Source organism: Symphodus melops, assembly GCF_947650265.1.
Source record: "Symphodus melops genome assembly, chromosome: 9".
Classification (NCBI taxonomy): domain Eukaryota; kingdom Metazoa; phylum Chordata; class Actinopteri; order Labriformes; family Labridae; genus Symphodus; species Symphodus melops.
Window position 1 is genome coordinate 8,230,876 of NC_136699.1, and position 20,692 is coordinate 8,251,567.

Genomic DNA, 20,692 nt, shown 5'->3' on the forward strand with positions numbered 1-20,692 from the left:
GTCGCAGATACAATGTTCCAGTTTTGAGCTACATTGGAGACAATGAGGCTCCTAGGGAGACTATACGTGTGTCGGAGGACTGAGCAGGTCATTTTGGAGGAGAAGGGGGAACATTTGAAAAACAATAACATGACATTTTTTTAATACATCTTTTTGATACATATTGGCATATATTCAAATTGTGTTTGTTATGAAAGTAAGAGGTCAATATGATGATAAAAAAAGTAATTAGAGTTGTCACTTTGAACTGTCTTTTCAGCGAGGAGTGCTATCATAAAAAAGGACGAGTTGTCGCGCTCACTGCATAAAGTGCTGCTGCAGAAATACCTTAGCTTAGCAAACGTATAACTTGATGTGCACAGGACAAAAAAAGGTCAGTTCTTTTAAATAAGGGTAAAATATTCATTTTCACGAACAATTAGCCACTAAATAACAACTGCAGTTTAAAGGCTGTTTAACATTCATTTCATAATGCGTTCAATTACTGAGCTGTTATTGTATTTAGTACAGAAGCTTCTACAGCACACGGTCTGAGGATAAACATTGAACAGAGTAAGAAGGTGACAGATAAGTGAAGAGGGTGGAGAGAGAGAGGAGGATAAAAAGCGCCGTTCTTGCTGGGCTCTCAGCCGATGAGTGTGTCCTTTCCCATTACTCTCACACAGAGCAATATGCAGGTCAGTCAGGTGATAATGAATGCTCTGTCTGATACTTGGCCTTTTCTCCTCCTCCTGCTTGTCTGCTCTGCTCTCTCTGTTGTTTCTCGCTCTTTCTTCGTTCTCACATACTGCAGAGATCTCTACACCATCGAGTACATTTCCTCTGGTGGGTTTGACTCTCTCACAATCTCCCCCCTCTCCTCCTTCAGGATTGTTGCGCAGTATAAAAGTACAAGATGATAAAGTTGTCGACTTTTTCTGATTCTTTCTTCATTAATTAAACTCTGACTTGAGGTGGAACTGATTTATTTACAGGTTTGTATGAAGAAAAAAACAAGAGCACCTTTGTTGCTGGATCATTTTGCTTTAGTCTCCAGCGAGCACACATCATCGGAAGAACACATTAAATTCTGAGCACACCAACCCCCACTGCACAGCCGTCTGCAACAGGAAGAGATGTAATAATGCATTCAGCCAACATTTCACTGAAACCCCAGATGTAGGTTCAAGGTTGGATCTGATGACATATCAATGAAATATGAATGAAGTCAGCTGAAAAGTAACTTTCCATTTTATGCTTTAGCAGAAAACAAAGAAACAGAATGTAAACTAAATGATGGCGTTTATGTCAAGCCATTTCCTTGGTACCTTCAAACCATTTTAAATGGCTTTGAAGAGTTTTGTAATGCTTTTCATTTTAAACCCTCCTCCTGTGAGGAGTGATCTATCAGTTGGCCACCAATCACATTCACTGAACTATCACATGAGGTGAATATTCAAAGCACTTCTATTGTGAAGAAGAGAAAAAAGTGCTATATGTATATATATATATGTCTGATGACTGACTAATACAGCAAAACAAGACAATGGTGTGACTAATACCAGGAAAGAAAATATACATTTTTAATTAATGCTGGTTTATAAAAAAAGAATATTGTTTGACATGTTTTAGTTTTAAGAAAGGCTCTCCTACTTTTAGGATTTAAAGCTTTTACATTGTTGACCATAGTTTAGCATGTAACTCAGCAGATAACGGAAAGAAATCCTATATTTAAGGGGGACCAATGGGGCAAGGGGGCGTGCCGTCTGACAGAGTAAAAGTGTGTTACTGACAGACCGTGGCTGAACAGGGGTTTGTGGTGATTGACTTTCTGCAGAGTTTGATACCTGTGAGAAAATTATGACACATTTGATGGCAGGAGGAAACCCAACCAGCGAGCTACACACCTCAGCTGCCATAATGCACCACAGTGCCCACTCTCTGTCATAAACATGCTGCTATTGGCATCGGAGGTCTTTCAGCGATTAAACACAGTGAACTAATGTTGTAAAACAAACAAACACAATCCGTCATCACCTCTCCTTGTGGCCGTACGAGCTGAAATGCATGAGCGGGGTTTGAGTGGAGTAAATCTCTGTCTGTGAATGATGGCGGGGCAGCGAGGGCTGTTAACAACATTGGAGCAGTGCAGGAGGGTTAACAGTTGTTTTGCACTTTGTTTGAGACCCATTTCCATCAATATTCATGCTGAGGGGGAATTCTCTAGTCACAGGCCTGTCCTCCTTTTGAGCTTAGTTCTGGTTTCCAGGACAGATGCTGCCGTCTTCAGTAGCTCTCTCCTGTCAGATCGTCCTGAAAACGGTGGCAAACATGGTTCTGAATCTCAAAACACTTTGGATCCAAATCCAGCTTTTTTATGGTGTCTTATCACTCCCCCTCAACTCATTAAATTCCTTCAAGTAGGAACACACCAGTACGTGAACTGGGACAGTGTGCGGCTCTCTTAATGAGGTGTCATAATGAGCTGGGGAGTCACTGCAACCTTACCTGTCCAGATGATCATCTGCTAACCATCAGTCAGGGGCAGGGCTGAGGGTAAGGAGAGAGGAGGGACAAATGGGAGAGGTAATTAGAAAGGAAAGGATTAAGAAAGATAGAGGTCAAAGATAATCAGTGACAAGCAAAAGACAGGGATGTCCCCCAACCTCAGGACACATTTCTTTGCTGGCTTTCGTCACAGAGGTCATTGGAGTTAATGACATATTCTGCTCATGCATGAGCTACAAACACTCCATTTAAAGATTTAAAAAACTGAAGACACCAAATACAGACTTTAAACATTCTGCTGAGCCGACTCTTTTAAATACCATCTCTCTTCTTTTCTGAGCACCTACCTGAACCCTGTCGTTTGTCTGAATAGGGCATTTTGATATGACGTGGAGCTGCACTCTTATAGTGTGAAAACAGGAGTGAGTGGTGCCGCATAGAGGCAGATAAACAGTGCCAACATCTCACAGGACAAATAGTCATAAATGTTATTTGCAGAAAGTCTGAAACAATAGTGAAGAGGAAGACAGTCTCTTAAAGGTCTTGTTAAAATTTTAATATGATAGTTGTATACGAGGCCCAGCTTCCATTTAGAAAGCACTAATTGAAGATGAATAATTCATTGCATGCGCTAAAGATTTCAGTGTCAACTAAACAAGTGTGAGTGAGTCAGTCTTAGAATGACTTCTGTCCTCTCAAGTCAAGAAGGGTAAGATTATATATGTAAGAAGGCTGTGAAGTCACATAACCATTTTATTCTTATATGAAAACCCTAATAGCAAACAAAGGCTGTTTTCATCTGCTGAGGCATAGAGTCAAACTTGGGTTCGATTGGAATGATTTGCTACACTAACCAGGCTGCTGAAAGAACACCATTGTTATAAAAGGAAAAAATCAAGACATCAGACCAACATTATTCCCGATGGACTCTGAAATTGAATGAGAGCATGCATTGGCTGTAACTCATTACTACTGGCTGACAGGGGTAATTGACTTCTGCTGAGAAAAATAGCTGTTTATTTATCATTAAGCGTCTTCTCGAGAAACATGGACAGCAAAATAACAAACAATCAGTGGGTTGCTTTGTTTTTGTCGTGTGTAACCTTGAAAGATAGATAGATAGATAGATAGATAGATACTTTATTGATCCCGAGGGAAATTCAAGTAGATAATAAGGAACATCAGGCTGAAAATACTGTCTCTCTCAATATGTAACTGTCTCTAAATGTCACCTGTATGTGGACTGTATGCATTTTCAAACCAAGTAGCTTCATGTGAATATAATTAATCTCCGATGTTTTGCAGGTAGACTCATATTGAGCCCTATTTCATCACCTCCACCTTTAGGTTTTAAATTTCAAAGTGTTAATCCAGAGACTAGTTTAGGTTGGACACTGACTCGTTTGGTCAGTGTCTGTTGAACAACTGTCTGGTTTTAAATCAATCAAACAAGATTCAGTATTTTTTAAATAAACACAAGACAATTGTGACCTTATTAAATGATAAGAGCTCAAAAAGGGACCCCTAATCCATATTTGGCCCCCATGCCTCACTGATAAATTACACAATTTACCATATGGCCCTTTGTTAACACCTCAACCCAAACAGCATTTCCATTTTCAACAGACCCAAGCTCAAAGTAGTGACAACGCCAATACTACCAACCCTACCAACCCTACCACAGGTCCCCTCAACCTAACCCAACTATGTACACCAATGGGCAGCAATCAATTAGTCTCACGACCCCTCGGGAAGGCAACACAGCTGGCTCCAACATCCCAGAGAAACCCCCCAGTATGTGAGTTCTCAGCACCCACCATACCCCTGAGCAGAACTTCTATATCTTACTTACATGGCCATCACAGCCCAAATAGCTCTGCCACCTTCAATAAACCCAGCCTATGTACATGCAAGCTCTAGACAGAGATAGCTCCAACAGCAGCCAACCACATGGCTCCTACTGGCCCTCACAACTCAACTGTGTAGACTGACAGAAAAAGGAAATAAGGTGTATAATATAGAAAACAATGTTGTGCTTGTACATTTACATTTCATAGAACCCTTGAATGAAGATCCTGGTGGCGGTCTCTAATCTTCGGGTGCCTTTCTAGTTGTGTCGTGTTTCTCACACCTCTCCAAGAATCCCCTTCGTAACATAGACGGCACTCTAACAGCTCTGGCCTCCATCAAGGACAACAATCCAGACTCCTTTTCACTTGGAGGACCTGCATATTTGACATAACTGCTGCATTTCTATCTACAGTCATGTTTGAAGTGGCTGTCATGTTTAACTGTTGGGTAGTTTCATTACAACCTTCACTTTGCTTTGGCTACAAATGTTAGAAATTGGTTATTATTATTGTTTATTCATCATGAGACACGTCTGCTATTAACTGATTTGTTTTAAGTCTTTCTGAACCTCCTCCAACATTAAATAGAGTCTCTTTGGTCCCATGCATCAGTCCTCCAAGGTTTAAAGTCAACATGCGAGTGGTTTTTTGTAATCCTTCTGACATATAAACATGATTTCTTTACAGAGGTTATAACATGTGTTGGTGCCTAAAAAGAGATGCATCCTTTATTAATCTTCAGGTCAATGTGCTACAATTAGTTTGATTTTATAAGCGTGTAATTCTAAAATGTACTGAAACGTATTTGATTTGTTAGTTTTTGTATCACTATATTTCAGTGACTGTAGACATTTCTGGACAGAGGATGAAAGACACAGTAAAGTAAGTTCATGTCATGACCTGACTTTGAATCATTCCAAAACACAGTTTGTAAAAAAAAAAAAAGAGCTCTTTTGGCCTCAGAGTAGACTTAAGACTGAAAACTATTTTCGACAATTTGGGAAAAGGGAACATTACTTTGACCTTTGGTAAATCCATTTATTTACTTTGGAAATTATTTGGGATGGCAGTGAAAGCAGACCTTTTGGAAAAAGAGAAAATAATCTGACCGAGCAGATATTTTCTCGACATGGTCCAGGGCCTCTTACCCAGCACAAGGGGACCTCAGTTTTAGCTCCTGTTTGTGTGTGTTTGAACTGGCCCTGTTTTTAAATTACACACAGTGAGTTTCCATATTAAGGGTCCATAACTTAGACTATAGACTTAGACTTCATTCCCTTTATTAGGTATTTGAAACAGATGAAAGCTTCATATAACCTGTGAGGATCAATGAGAATACTGTAATGTTACGGCTCTTAATACATGAAGTGTATGTACCATTCCACTGGTGTTTGTTACATTGTTTACCACTTTCATGGTAGAGGTGTGTGTGCTGAAATGATTTTAGATTGTGAAGGAGCAGAATATGTTGACCGTCTGCCAAAGGAGAGATGTTTTTTGTTGGTTGTTTTAAGTCTGTCGTATTTGGTGCTGTTAAAGTGTATTGTGTGATACTAAGAAGCTTATTTTCTAACATACAATATATGCTTTGTCCATCACTTATAAATTATGTATGACTAAATATTTATGACTTTCTCAATGTTTGATACCTGGATGATTCTTTTGGACTTTTTGTAGGGCTCTTACATTAGACTGTCTTGAAGAAACAGGTTTCAGTTACTGTATCAACTATATTTTAACTTATTGTGTCCCCGGAGAGCGATTTGTTGTGTGGCAAGTCAGGGCAATGACAGCAGACGAGTGACAGTAAAAAAGTCAAGGGACAAAAGTACATTGCCAACACGGTGACAATGCAAGTAGCACCCTCCTAATGCCAAAAACAGTAACTCAGAAAAAGACTGATTTGACTCTGTTAAAGGACACTGCATAACTATCTTGTATGAAATGTAACCTTATTTTTTTAAGTTTTTAAAAGGTTGGACCGAGTATAACATTGAAACAGGTGTTGTCAGTGTCTCCTCAGTGCCAGTGTGAAGCACCCTTAAAGAGGGTTTAATTGACCACGATTAGAAGAGTGAGCTGACCACTGCAGTGATACATTTCAGACGATTTTGTTTATGTCTCTGTACACAGTCTAATTAACATAAGCATTGTTAAGTTTGCTCTACTGTTTGTGTTCTATAATTAATATGTTGGCTCTTTGTTGATCAAACCAAATCTATTCATGCTCTCAATTATTTTTAACATAATTGTAATGCACACTGCACAGCATTAAGTCAATTTGGCTGAAACCCTCTTCCTTCATTGATAGAAACTAAAGAATGACACCACCATAAAAGCACAGCCGTCAAAGTTTTCTTTCCATTAAAATATCTCACAGTTTTGTATATAGGCTAGGCTATTTATGGATTTGCAGCATCTTAGAAGTTGACTAAAAAGAATTGTTTTCATGTAATATTTTAGGAAATTTACATATGCTTGGTTCTCTTGTTCGCTTGAAGAAACACGCTAAACCCACTGGCTCAGCTGTAGTGAGTCTGCTTTGACGTCCTACTTTGACTCTCTGCCCGTGTGCTTTATTCCGCAGTCGCTGTCAAAGAAAGAAGCAGGAGTTTTTTTTTTCTTATTTAGTCATAAGATGTTGCACCGCCCTTTAACACAGCCAGCCGAAATAGTTCGCCTGTGCGCTGCGTGCACGCGAGGCGAACTCCTACTGTCGTTAAGCGCGGGCACGTCATCGCGAGGGCGGGCTCTCCTGCTGAATCTACAAGGTCCCGCTTCTCTCGGCTGCTCTCATTGCAGTCCTGTCTGCAGAGCGGAGCGGGCTGTCAAAGGGACAAGACCCGGTGCTCCAGTCAAGGATATATTTGTTATTCGTACACCCGAAACTCATCATCTGTGGACAATGTTTCTCTTGCAGTACACCGGTACGTGTTTCAAGTTGTGTCATTCACGCGCTGTTTCTTTAAACGGTTTGCTTTATAAAGGCAACAACGTTTTTTTGGGTGCACACAACCCACCGACTGTTCGTTTTGTGTTGCCGCAAGCTAAAATATATCACTGAACCCCAAGGAGTATTGTTGTCATACTTATGTAGGCTATACGTTATCTATTCAGTGGTAGAAGTTAAATAAGAGGAGGCTATTTGAAATATTCTCAACGTGTTTAGTCCGTTAATTGACGGGCGTATAATTCACCAGCTTTAAAACCGCATAAAGGGACCTTTGCTGCCTTTCTCCATGGAAGGGTTGTTCATATAGCCTTTCCCTCACTATTTGCTGTGTAACCATGCGCTTTATGGTTATATTACAACTATGAAATGTGCGCATTTCACGCGAACATAAAGTAGGCTGCTATAGGCGCGAGCGAGTTGCTTTTATGTTGACCGACAGCCTCCTTCACTGCAGCTCTGGATGGATGAAGTTTTCAAATTATTCACTGTGTAACGCCGTGTCTCTGCTTTTAAAATCTGTCGTGTTTAGCCAGAACAAAAGACATTAATGAGTCAGAATCATTCGATAGGCCTATCATGCGGGTGCTAATGTCTATATATCGGCCATAACCTCTAAGTTGTGTGTTTGGCTTCAACATGCGATTTCCTTTTCATTTACTCAAGAGTCACCAGAACGCAAAAACAGCATGGCACATTTTCTCTGGGCTCACAGGATGTGATTAAACTGGAATAGTGTCTGAACTCTTAGATTATCCTGCTTATTTATTTATTTATTTAATCTGGCACTTCTGTGGGAAATGTTCTTGTTTTTATTTTTATTGTAGCCTATTTAAATGATATTTGTTTCTGCAATTAATATAGTTGCTTTCTTATAAACATTTTCTTTATGTGTGAACACTTGAATCAAACAACTTATTGTTCACATCTGGGTCTGGTCTCCATCTCCTGCATAGCCCAAAGCATCTGTCTCTTGATCCTTGAGCTCTGCTGTGAAGTACTGATATGTTGACCTTTTTGCAAAGAAAAAGATGTTTAGATCACATGTTTAAGATACCAGGATGATTAATGGATTAATGCAGCAAGAACAAGACATAGTTGATGCTGAAAAGGTTTGGGCCACAGTGGTGAGTAAACAAAAGTAAACTTATAGTGTGCCATGCAGAACAAACTCATAAAGATTTAGAAATGGCTTTATTATCAAGTACATTTACACATAAGAGGAATTTTTCTTGGTGTATTGGTGTGAAAGAAAAAAACAAGGCCCAAATAGTATTTAAATAAAATGTGAGAAGCAATTACCAATGTATAAAATAGAATTTAAAAAATGTCAAATAGAAAGAGTAATAAAAAATGTACAAAGATACTTTACTCTGGGGCTTTTATCTATATTTTGAGTGTCTTTAGCCCACTATTGCAATATTCTGTAGAATGTTGAGGCTAGATTAGCAGCTGTGTGGTACTCTGGCTTTTCCTGACAGTATAGAATAAAATAGACCGGATCAGCTAATGGCTATACTTTTAAAGACCACACAGTCACCGATCACTGCAGGTCAGGCTGAAAATCATCTGATTCCGGTCACCTGATTGATCAACCTCTGGGAGAGGGAAAAGTTCCATCTGGCCTTGTGACAGCCATTTACCTCTTCACTGCACTCCTCTCAGATCAATCGACAGAGCCTCCTCAGATTGCTTTAAATGGTGCAAGGGAGGAAGCTCTTTACTCTGATGTGTCAGAGAGGAAAGATTTAAAGGTTGTGCATAGAGTGCTTGAAAATAAGCTTAAATAATTCAGCTTTCTTTGGTGTAGAATGGGAGTGCCATGGAATAAATTAATACCAAACACAGAAATAACTTCTGGGAGATATGGCAGTTTTGAAACTCAAATGTAATTGCCGAATTCATGACAATATTAGTTACTAATTGGAGCTTTTAAAGGCAGTCGCTGTCAAGAAAAACGACTAAGACGAAAGAAAAAAATCAGAAACCAAGTGATAGTTTGAGTCATTGGAACAGTTCTTGTGGAACTAGCTGCCTCTTTGAGAGCCCAATTAAGTGGACATTTATTGGGGCGATAGACCGCAGCTTTTACGGAGGGGCGATCCATCATCACAAGAAACCTAAACAAGCTCAAGCCCTTTACCTGAAAGAAAAGCTGGAGGTGTTTAATCTGTACTTGGGACAAAACTTCCCACGCTTTTTAATGACTCAGTCCCCATATCGCTAAGCTGCGTTGCTGCCAACATCTGACTACTCAAAGTTGAGCTGACGGACACCTGTGAGCGCTTAAGCTCACTGACGAGGCAAGTTTAGCACATGCATTCAAATGTATCAAGTCTATTAACATTTTTCTTTGGAAATAGTTTCATCACATATCTGTCTGTGAAAGTGGCGATATGTATCTCCTTACTTCACAGCTCTCTAACTTGATCAACAATGTTGCAGTAGATGCTAACAAACTGGATGCCATGCTGGAAAGTACTAAGTGATCCTCATTTATAGATTACACGATGAAAAAACTAAATTAAATCTGTAGCTCCTGTTCATTAAAAAAAAAAACAAAAAAAAAAAACAGCCATTCATTACAAACAACTCCTGGTGGAAAGCGAAGAAAAGATGCATTTTCAAAACACTTCACAAGATGCTTGGCTTCTATTGTCAAGTTATTTCCCTTCATGTGGTGCCATCATGCTGGTACACCATCTGTCAGGCTGGTTTTTAAGACTGTTGATGCAATAGTTTGATTGTTTCAGTGCCTCACCACTCATCCTAAGTCTGTGTGGCAGCCTTAATGTAATGTCATGATTGTTGTTTAGTCCTGTGTTTAATGCTCACTTGTATATGCCCTGCAGAAACCCATTTTGACTTGGTCTAATTGTTCAGCTTTTGAAAATCAGCAGCATGAAAGTGAGCCTGGAGAGTTCATGTTGAAGAACAGCATATCAGGTGGTTTGACGGATCCCTGTGAGGATCAACAGTGTTTATCTGCAGCCGTCTATGGAGTAAGAGAGGGGTCAACTAACCATAGCCTGAACCACATCACTGTCGGAGCTCTTCATTGCTAATCACTTATTTGACACAACCACGCAGAAAACTCTGAAGAAGGAGCTTAGGACTCAGCAACAGCATGTTTGAAATACTGACCCTCCCGTTTGCTAAACAATTTGGGTTGCAATAAAGATATGTTGAACCGTTGAAGCGCTCCATGAAGGATGAAGTTAGCCCTCAGATTTGTTATGCATTAGCTGTGTGAGACAGGATTCAGTCTGCAGTGCTACAGTGTCAAACCCTTCTGAGAGTCCCTCATGGACGCATGGAGACGAGTTTGATGAACATGGATTAAACTGCTCATTGGAGAGTTGCACAACCTTTCTCTAAACCTTCAAAGACCCCAGACATTAGTTATTATTAGTAATCTGTAAAACTAACACAGCTACTTACTGTTTCAAAATCAGGTGTAATAACTTAGTTACAGTCTGTTTTTTTTATTCTCATTACAAGCAACACAGACATTATTTTTGTGCTTTTATGTGTTATAAGATGTGGATCTAGACTTCTCAGATGAATGTGGCTTACAGGGTTCAGAAGAAAAGTCTGACTTATCTTGTCCAAGAACTGAACTCCTTAATGCCTGCCTTACATTGTCAGGCTTTACCACTTAATCTGCAGTGTTTAATTAGAAAAGTAAACGATCAAAGTTTTGGATGATAAACTTCAGGAACTTTTCGCTTCTTATAGATATCATTATAGCTGGGTGACTGTCACTTATTACAGCATGACTGCCACAATGTCAGCCTTGAAAAGGAAATCTGACTGTCAGAACTTTGCATCTGAAATATGAAAGAGCAACGTCCAGACAAACCTTCTGGACTTGTGCTTGTGTTTGTATTTTTGTAATGAGGGACACCACAGCTGTCACTTTACTGTGCAGACGTAAGCATAGCTGTATCTCCTTGTCTGTCCTACTTAGTTGAAACATCTCTAAAACATTCATGACAGCATTGCACCTGCCCAGCAATCTGGATTCCCTGAGTGAACCTGAAAAATATATATATGTATTTTTTTTTTATGGTGGCATTTCTTCCCCTCACTACTCATGCCAAGAGAAGCAATTGGAAGTAGCGCAGCATGCAATGTGATGGATCACCAGTGGGATGTTGGACACTACTGCTGTACATCTCTGGAGTTACCTGAGACCACTGCTGCTTCTGGGATTGTATTACAATAAATATTCTGCCTTAGCATTGGATGATAAATGGAGCCACTAAATCTAACTTTTATTTAGGAGTTGCACTGTGTCTACGTTTTTATGTTTTATAAGAATCAGCTTTTGTATTTTAGTGGATTTGTTAGGGAGGAACATGAGTTTAATACAGGAAACTTCCAGACATGTCTAACACCTTTGCTGCTGTCGTATGAATATATACGACTGTGCTGGAGTTGGCCTTCTTGGCTGAAAGCTGTTCTCCCAAACGTGTCGAACACTTCCCCGTGGAGGAAATGGAGAAAGCTGAGACGGTGGTTCAGTGGGTCTGACCAGAGAGTGGGGGTGTCCACAGAGATTGCCTGTCTGTCCTGCAGCTATTGCTCCTCTGTAACAGAGACTGAGAGCTGAGATTTATGGGGCTCTTACTTTGGGGAAAAGAAAAATCTTAAGTCTGGGTTAGAAGGACCATGAAAAATAAGTTACCAGAATGGATAAAGATAATGTGACCATGAATGTATGGGAATTAAAGAAAAGGTTTTCTTTAGGAACATGTTTTGCAAGATCTATAAGTCCATGTTCTGAACCGTGTTGAATCTTTCAGTGTTCTCTCAGTGGAGTGAAAGTTGGAAGAATTTCAGTCACCAAATAATTTTCCATTGCTAACATGTTTTTTGTGGTCAATGTTGTTTTGTGGTGTTTTTTTCCCCATTTTGCACCAACAAACTCACGCTCAAAGATCCCCACTGTGCAGAGTCTTCCATATCTCAAATGTCAATGGGACTGTTCTGAAAGGTTCTGTGTTTGAGCTCAAAGGAAGCCCTGTATGTGCATGTTTACTACGTAAAGTCTGGTGCAGTCATGTCCCAGCTGCTGAATAAATATAAGACATTTCTGCACTCAGTACATACAACTGGCCATTCTTTATTCTGGAGCTTTTTGTTTTCTACTCGGTCTTTTTTAAGAAATCGAGAGGTCAGCATTTATTAGAGGATGATACAACACTATAATAACACTTTGGCCAGGCAGTGGGTTTAGTTTTCACTCATGTTCTTTGAATTATAGCTCGTTCTATTTTGGAGCATGAGAATGCCAGCTGAGGCCAGGCTTCAGGTGATCTTTAGACCCCGCTCAGCGACATGGTCACACCATGAATTGGGAACATCCACATTGAGGGCATAAGTTCAAAACCGGATAATAGACTCTTTCCATGTCCGGCAGGATGTTTGTTCGAAATACACTTTTAAAAACAATAGATGTGTTAGATGGGTTGCCAAATTCAGGCATTTTTTTCGACGAATCTCTTAACCATTACGATTAATAATTGATTAATGGTGTGTTGCTACATTTTTAATTGGTTAAATTCTGAACAGCGATTACTCAAGTAACACAATTATTAACATCCCTAATGTGTTCTATAAGTGAATCATTTTAGGGCTGCCCCATTACATTTATTGTTAATTATTATTGAATTATCATTAAAAGCATCTCTAATGTACTGCTGGTGAATATGGTCAAAACACTCAACAAATGAAGAATGCAGAATTAGGACGAGCCAAAGTAGAAGGTGAATTAAGAGCGTGTCAGGTACGCGTGGTGCGTGTGTGGATAAGAGAATGGAAGTTTGAGCAAAGTTGTTTGTTCAAAGAATAACATAAGTGACATATGTAATATGCTAACACTTCTATTAGATAAGAGCCAGACAGCAGCTGTGAAGTGAAATGTCCACAAATTTAAACGTTATTATTCTAAAAGCCAGCCACGACTTTCTAGATGAACCTTCAAGGTTATTAAGAATAACATTTCCTCAACTATCCTTGAGTGGCTGTGCCTGAATTGGACCATTCAGCGTATCATTAGTCCTGTTTTCTTTAATAGTACTACAACATTCTTGCTTTTCATCATCCCATGTTTAGGAAACCAGCGTTAGTAGTTGTAGCGCAAGCTCAAATTACCTTGTCAGCCCTCAGGCAAGTGTCAGGAAACTCTGGGGGATAATGTAAAACAGGCGCACAGAGAAAACTTTGAAAGCATCATCTCTGTGGCTGTCATTTGGTTTATATGTCTTATATGAAAAGTGTTTCAAACGAAAAGTTGAAAACTATGACAGAAAAAAGATCAAACCAAAACCAAAATACTTGTGCCTGGATGGCACATACCTGTGGCCAACCAGCCCCTCTGTAAGACAAGAAAGAGCTACTGTATGCGGTATGAGTATGCAGTAGTGACAATGCATCAACCATATCTTTGGCATTTTTAAAATGTCTTGTTTCTCATCAGCCTATCAACACAGAGATTTATTTAAAATAAAATAATATCTGCAGGTGCCCCCAGCAGCTCAGGGGGCACCGCTGCACTCTGACATCTCTCCATGAATGCACAGGTCCTGCTTGTGCATGTGTGTGATTCAGGCCTGTGTGTATGTGAGAAGCATGTCTTTACAATAACAGTGTGGGAACCAGAATTGTCCCCTCTGGTATTAATAAAGTGTATTTAATAAAATAATAATATTGTACCTTGTTTTATGTTTTTAGGCTTCTTGCAGCCAACCTTCCTGTTCTGTAATCCATTAAGACGGTTATTTGTGGCCTTCAGGACATATGCTGACAACAGCTGACTTAATATCATGGCACTGAACACAGCCATTACAGACAGGGAGGTAATTGGATTCACAAATCAGCCATGGCTCTGGGTTTATTGTGGCACTGGGCTTTATGGGTAATATTTCAGACTGGAGACTGGTGGGCAGGCTGTCAGAGTGGGGCATGGTTGTAACGTGAAACTGGTGCAGGAGAGCGAGTCAGAGGAGATGTTGAGCTGTCCTTTGGTCTCAAGAGAAACACAGGGAGAGAACATACACAGTATCCTGTAACCTGCATTTCTACTACAAGGGCTTATCGATGGGACCTTTTCTGTGGCTACTCCAACACTTTGGAATAAACTACCTTCTAATGTAAGATCTGCTGCCACGACTGAACAGTTGAAGTCATTTCTAAAAACCTCTTACCTCTAGTTGAGTGTTTCATCCCAACAGCAGTATCCACAAGAATTTGTTCTATTGTTGAGCGTCTTATTTTTAAATTTGCTAGTTGACTTGACTTGACTTGGGGGGATATTGACTAAAACACAAGCATAATTTTTTTTTTTTCATATCTTTTCTTTCCCTTTCATTGTCCTCCTCGTCGTCTTCACCTTGCCATCTTATGAACACTCCCTTTATTTACCTCGTTCTATTTCAGTGCTTTATGTGAAGATTTATTCTATATCAATTCCACTCTTGCAGTTTTTTTCTCCCTTGTTGATGCAGATGAAGCAGAAAATCTTCCTTGGTCGGAAAAGTACTTCTGGTTCTCAGCCATTCTTTCTGTGAGTGTCTCATTAGAAGTCAGGGAGGAAGATTAATTGTTGTGTCTGATTTACTGTTGCACCAACAACAGGCCTTTTTTCAGGCCTCTAGTGAGCATCTACAATGCTTCCCTGTCTTCTACGTGTTGAGTTTAGCTTGAGAGAAAATGGTCCAGGCTCCAGTGATAACCCACTAAGCTCATGCTGGCCTTACACCTACTGTACAGACTTTTCAAGCGACTTCAAAGTCACAAGACAACATTTCTAAAGTCTGAATGAGATTCTGAGTTTCCGTGCGCTCCTGCTTCTGTTGTTTTGTGGAAGGTGTTTTAAAACTCAATCGTAGCTGTTTGAAGGCAGGCTTTTTATCGTCTTGGCATTACAATAAAATCATGATACCAACGCAGGTCTTTAGTCTTGTTATGTGCAAATTGTGTTTTTCAATGATGTGTGACCCTTTTCAACAACCAACAAGAGCGGCCCCACTGGCACCAAACAGGAAGCTCCAAACTAGTAAACACAACCTAAAAGCGAAGAAACATGCAGCTTTTCTTGACTATGGAAAAAGGAAGTCACATTGGCCATTAACATCAGTGTGACAACAGTCCCCAGTCTGTCTGCTGAGATGACTGATGGGTGAACGGCATTGGGCGAGAGCAGAGAGGGAGAGCAGAGCCAGTCTGAGCCAGATCGTAGCCTCCTGTGCTGTCCTTTTACATGATCCATGAGCTTTCATTTGTTTGTGCTGTTTTGGTAATTAAACAGGGGAGGCCTGCTCAGTGGAGTCATGCTGTTGGCTTCGTTTCTCTCCTCTAATCTTCTCATAAGACCTGATAATTAATGACAGAAAGGCAGGAGAGACCACAGTCCCTCTGTTAATGGAAGGGAATCATTTTGTTTACTCAACTTACTCGTTGTTTCTTTAAAGGGAGCTCGGCCAGGAAGTTATCACTGTGGTGGTCACAGATATTTAGATGTGGCGTCTGTCCAGACGTCTAATGGCAGATGATATCGTGACAAGTCCTGGAGCAGACAGGAATATTCTCAGCTAGGATTTATCCCTCATCCTAATTGTTGGACATCATTACTGTTTGTTTTAGGCAAGTATTAAATGGATTATGGGACTGCTGAGAGCTCAAGCATTACAATCCCACTTTGTCACCACATCTTCCCTTTCAGTTTATAGAAGTGCTCATTAAAACATATTTAATAACTGTGTGCATTCAAAGATTTGGCTGGAAATGTTCCATATTCATACCATGGTGTCCTAAAACAAATCGTGTAACTCTTTACCAAACGTTTCTCAAACAGGAGGACTTGTTAGGATTTCATTTTAGCCATAATTTTGATGCACGAGTGAGTATTCACCACAGAAGGATCATGTTTGTGTGTGTGTGTTTGCTTTTGTGTGTGTAATTAACACAATAGAAACTACGTTGCTACTGCTCGTTGTAATGACTGTAAATATGATATACAGCAAGGCATACCCAGCTTTGCAGACAAACAGTGTGATGTGGCCACTAAACCTGCTCAAATGAGTCCAACGACACAGTCTGATTCACAAAACACACGCAAAGGGTTAAAGGCAGCTCTTGCGGCGCCACAGAGCAAATAGCATCTCTGTTAACGCACCAGCACACACACTACTGTATTTACAAGAAATGTCACACACACACACCTTCTGGTAATGAGGAAAACAATCCCACCTCTGTAAGACTTAAAAATAACTTACCTGGAACTAAATTAATATGTGTAAATAAATCATTAATTACTTCATTAATTAATAAGCAGAAGGGGTTAAGTGAATCCTGGCTCAACGCGTCATCCACATGTGTGAAAACGCTCTGGAGTCGTTACACACAAGAGTCCATTCAGAGAGGAGACTTAGTCTGCATGGATGAAAAGGTGATTGGTCGTGTTTGGTGCTTAACTTAAGTGAACACATTAATATTATCATTCCTTGAACTGAATTCAGTCTTTATTAATCTGAATGTTGAAGGTGAATGGTCAGAATTTGGGAGTGAGCTGGATTTATCACGCATGTTTCATTGGCGGCCAAGAGTGATGAACAACTGTGTGTGTGTGTGTGTGGGGGGGGGGGGGGGGTGGGGGGGGGGGAGAGATTAAGAAAATTGCGATTGACCTTCAATGTACAAGATAGCGTGTTTTCCTGGTTCAAACATCACTATCCGCCTAGAAAATCAAGTGTTGGTTCATCTGTATTCATTGTTGATTCTTGCCTTTTTTTAAATTAGATTCATTGACTGAAGAATAAAACAAGACTGATCATTTAAGACCAAAACCCTGATTTAAGTTTGCGTGTTCTCTGTAACTTTAGTTTGACATGTAGCCTGCAGGAAAACAGCCAAGTGGGACAATTAGATACATAGACATCCTAGAACTGTTCCTGTGGGCAGATAGCTGCTCAAATCTCCCCGAGGGCATCGTTTTGACATGTTTTTTTTTTTAGGTCTGAGCTGTCAGCCTCCGGACTAGAGCCTCATTTCACAAAACTGAGAAACAAGCAGCCTCTTCAACACTCTTGAGAAAATGGCTTTCTAACTGCAAAATCACGTGGAAGGGTTTCAGAGGTAAAGAACGAGGTGTGGAGAGTATTTTTGGCTGAAGTGGATTTCTCTCACTCTGCCTCATTGATGTGGACCAAAGGAAGAACTTAATCCTGGAGCTGCTTAATTGTAAACGGAGCAGTGTGGTATGAGAGGTATTCTCACGGTACACTAGTTGTTTATTTTACTGCCTTCAGACAACAAGCTTTTACAAGTGACCTTCTGTCGACGGCTCGTCAGCTATTTTTGTTGTATTATAAAGTCAGGAGACACATTTCAGCAACTACCGAGAAAGCTTTCTCCAAAACAGTGACTGACTTTTGAAAGATTTCTCAACAGGGGGCTCTTGATCTGCTGATGTGTCTGTGCGTCAAGCTGGCAGGGAATCAAAGTGGTTGCTTTTTGATTTGTCATAATGTGACTGTATGACTCAGATCTGAGTGTAGAACCTGAAGTTCAGACATAACTGAGGTGGTGTATGAGTTGTGCAAACTTTTTTTTTTTTTTAAATTGTATAGTTGAACGACTCCCCGTTTTCAACCTAAATCTCATCATTTTAATGTGGAGGCTCAGTGAAAATGTTGGATAAAACTTAATCTAGAGCTCACCTCAGCGTGTGCCTGAAGATGGTGATGGAACCAGTATGTGACAAGTTCACTCATTTTTTGGCTGCTAGTAAGTCTAAAAGATCATATAGGGGCCGTTTGAAGTCTCTCTTGAATAGATTTTGATATTTCCCTCCTTGCATGAGCCACAGAAGTTCATGCCTCCTTCTGCTCTCACAATGCTAAAGTGTCATAAATGAAGACTGTGGTTCATTAACAAAGGCTGTCGATGCTGAGAAACATCATAATTAAGTTTCACATTTATTTGCATTGACAATCATAACACATAAAAATGATTTCCTAGTGATCTCTGAGGTTTTTAACAACAATGAATGAAAGCTGGATTGTGTAGTAAAGACAGGGTTAATGTTCTGCTGTGGTCCATCATCCAGAAAAAGTACAAGCTGTCTGCTAACTGCTCTGGGACTGAGTCGTTACCAGAGGGCTTCGAGGTATTTAGAGGTGTGACCGTGATTACGCTCCACAAAGGCTGGTCCTTTTACAATGAAAAGTCTCTGGTAATCTGCATTTAATTCTTCGACAAGCTCACTAGTGAATCAGGAGATTAGATAGTCTATACCTTAAATCCACGAGTAGTATCCAGTCGTGATGTTACAGGTCATGTCTTCCATTTGAAACGATGCATAGGTAATGTTATGTTCTGTTTCTGAGAGGAAGAAAAATACTAATTCTGGGATCGTGTTTTTTTCCCCGGCCTTCAAATTATAGAAAATGTTTTTGTTAAAGACCGCGACTGTAAATGTTTCTTAATTCAAAGCAGGAAATATGCAGGAATCCTTTCCCAGTCTTTAAGATGCAGGTCGTGTGTGACATGATGATGCATAAGTGTATTGCACTCTATTTAGTAGAGCAAAGGAACACTAGTGTTGTATCACTTTTATATAGACGATGATTGTGATGGAATATAATTAATTATTCACTGGCATCCTCCTTTTTTTTTATTTTGGAAATTGTCAAAAAGTAACTGAACAAGACTGATAGCTGAATATCTATACTATAAGATGGAGAAATGTGAAACCTCGGTGATAAAGTTAGCAGAGGCTGTGAATGTATGAAATCTGGTCACTGACGTGCCTTCATGCAGAAACTCTCCCTGAACTGAAGCTCCATTTCAAAGGCTTTGACTTCCCACAGTTCATGAGTGAAATCAGTATTTTTGTCTTCAACACTTACTCTTTATGTATAACTTAGTGTTATATCCCGATATCAAACCAAACTCAAGTTACATTATCTCAGTTCAAGCTATCAAGTGACTATATATGACATAAAACCAAATCAAGGAAGTGCAGTGCTGTTAACCTTGTCTCAGATATTAGAAAGCATTCTCCCACCACTGCATTAGATTTCTTAATGGCTGTTTGGAAGTGGGACTCTTTATTCGTTATGTTGGTTGAGTGGCCACTGCTTGGCTTGGTTGCCTTCTCTATAGCCGGATAAGTGTGATCTATGGACTGGCTAATTGCCTTTGTCCTGATCGCCTCCATGACCAAGCCATTTACTGTCTGGAAAGGTCATTTCCTGTCCTGTTTCTGTGGAATCCATCAGAGAAAGTGCTTCACAGCACAGACGATATTATTGCAGTATGATTGTAGAGTTAGTTTGTCAATTTACTGAAGCTAATCCACTGACGAGAGACCGAGGAATCTGAGAACAGCTGGGAATGCATCTCTGAATTCAGAATAGGTCAGCAGATGGTGATTTGATCACTCAAAGCTAACATGCTACATGTGTGCTAACTGCTCCAGTATGAAGTCAGGATGAGAAGAGAAATCAAAAAGATAAGCACAGGAAGCGTTCATTCACTTAGCCCTGTTAAAGTTTGGGAATTAAAGGAGCAGGGTCTTTTTAGATGTCATGTATTTTTGATGACGCAGTTCAATCCTGAAGCTGCTGTCAGAACAAACTGTGAGACTGACACAACAAATGACATGAATAAAGAGTGGACATATTATTGTTCCCCCTGCAGTTGTTTCCTAGTGCATAATATATGACAGGAGCAGTGATGACTGTGCACTCAGTCTAACTCGATGTGGCTGTCATTTTGGCCACAAACAATGAGGAAGCAGATTATTCTCACAGCCGAGACTCTTCCTTTGCTGGTTTCTGGTTGACAGATACAAGTAGAGACCCTATTTTACCAGGAAGCAGAGGCAATTAAAAAGAACATGAAAGGGTATCTTGGTTTATTTACAACCAGTGTTCACACTTCAGATCTTAATATTTCAAAAACAGTGTTTGATTTCTGTACAAAAAGAAACGTCTTAAAGAGAAAGAAAGAGAGTCTTAAATCTGCTTCATGCGGTTGCTTGTTGGCACAGGAGATGAAGAGCAGGAAGAGGACAGATTTAGTAAAACTGTGATTGAACTTGAGTGGGTAGATGTGAAGACAGTTTTTTTAAGTAGCAGCCTGCAGATCATGAATCTGTAATACCAGTATCTGAACTAGATTTTCTAACTAATGCTGTAAGGAGAGTATGAAATAACTGTATTTTTTATTCATGCATTTAGTCAGACACACAATAGAGCTTGAACTAACTTCTTAGTTTAATTGTGATCAATTCATCTTTGTACGATGTCAGATAGTGAATCATAATTTCCTCTGCTACAATACAACCTCTTCAGATTGCTTGTCTTCACTTCTGGGAGACACATTATTCATGCTC

At 39.9% G+C, this 20,692-nt stretch overlaps 1 protein-coding gene across 5 annotated transcripts in view; it reads left to right on the top strand.

Moving 5' to 3' along the window:
• LOC306829129 (ecto-NOX disulfide-thiol exchanger 2-like) overlaps positions 1 to 20,692 on the top strand; it is a 106,016-nt gene that overhangs the window by 20,517 nt on the left and 64,807 nt on the right. Inside the window, exon 1 of one of the 5 annotated variants that reach the window (XM_079352025.1) lies at positions 7,068 to 7,264. The exons of the other annotated variants lie outside the window; for them this stretch is intronic. Coding sequence (XP_079208151.1) covers positions 7,243 to 7,264 — 22 coding nt within the window. The 5' untranslated portion in view covers positions 7,068 to 7,242. Of the gene's footprint in view, positions 1 to 7,067; positions 7,265 to 20,692 lie in introns of those variants that run through there. 5 annotated transcript variants of the gene reach the window in all.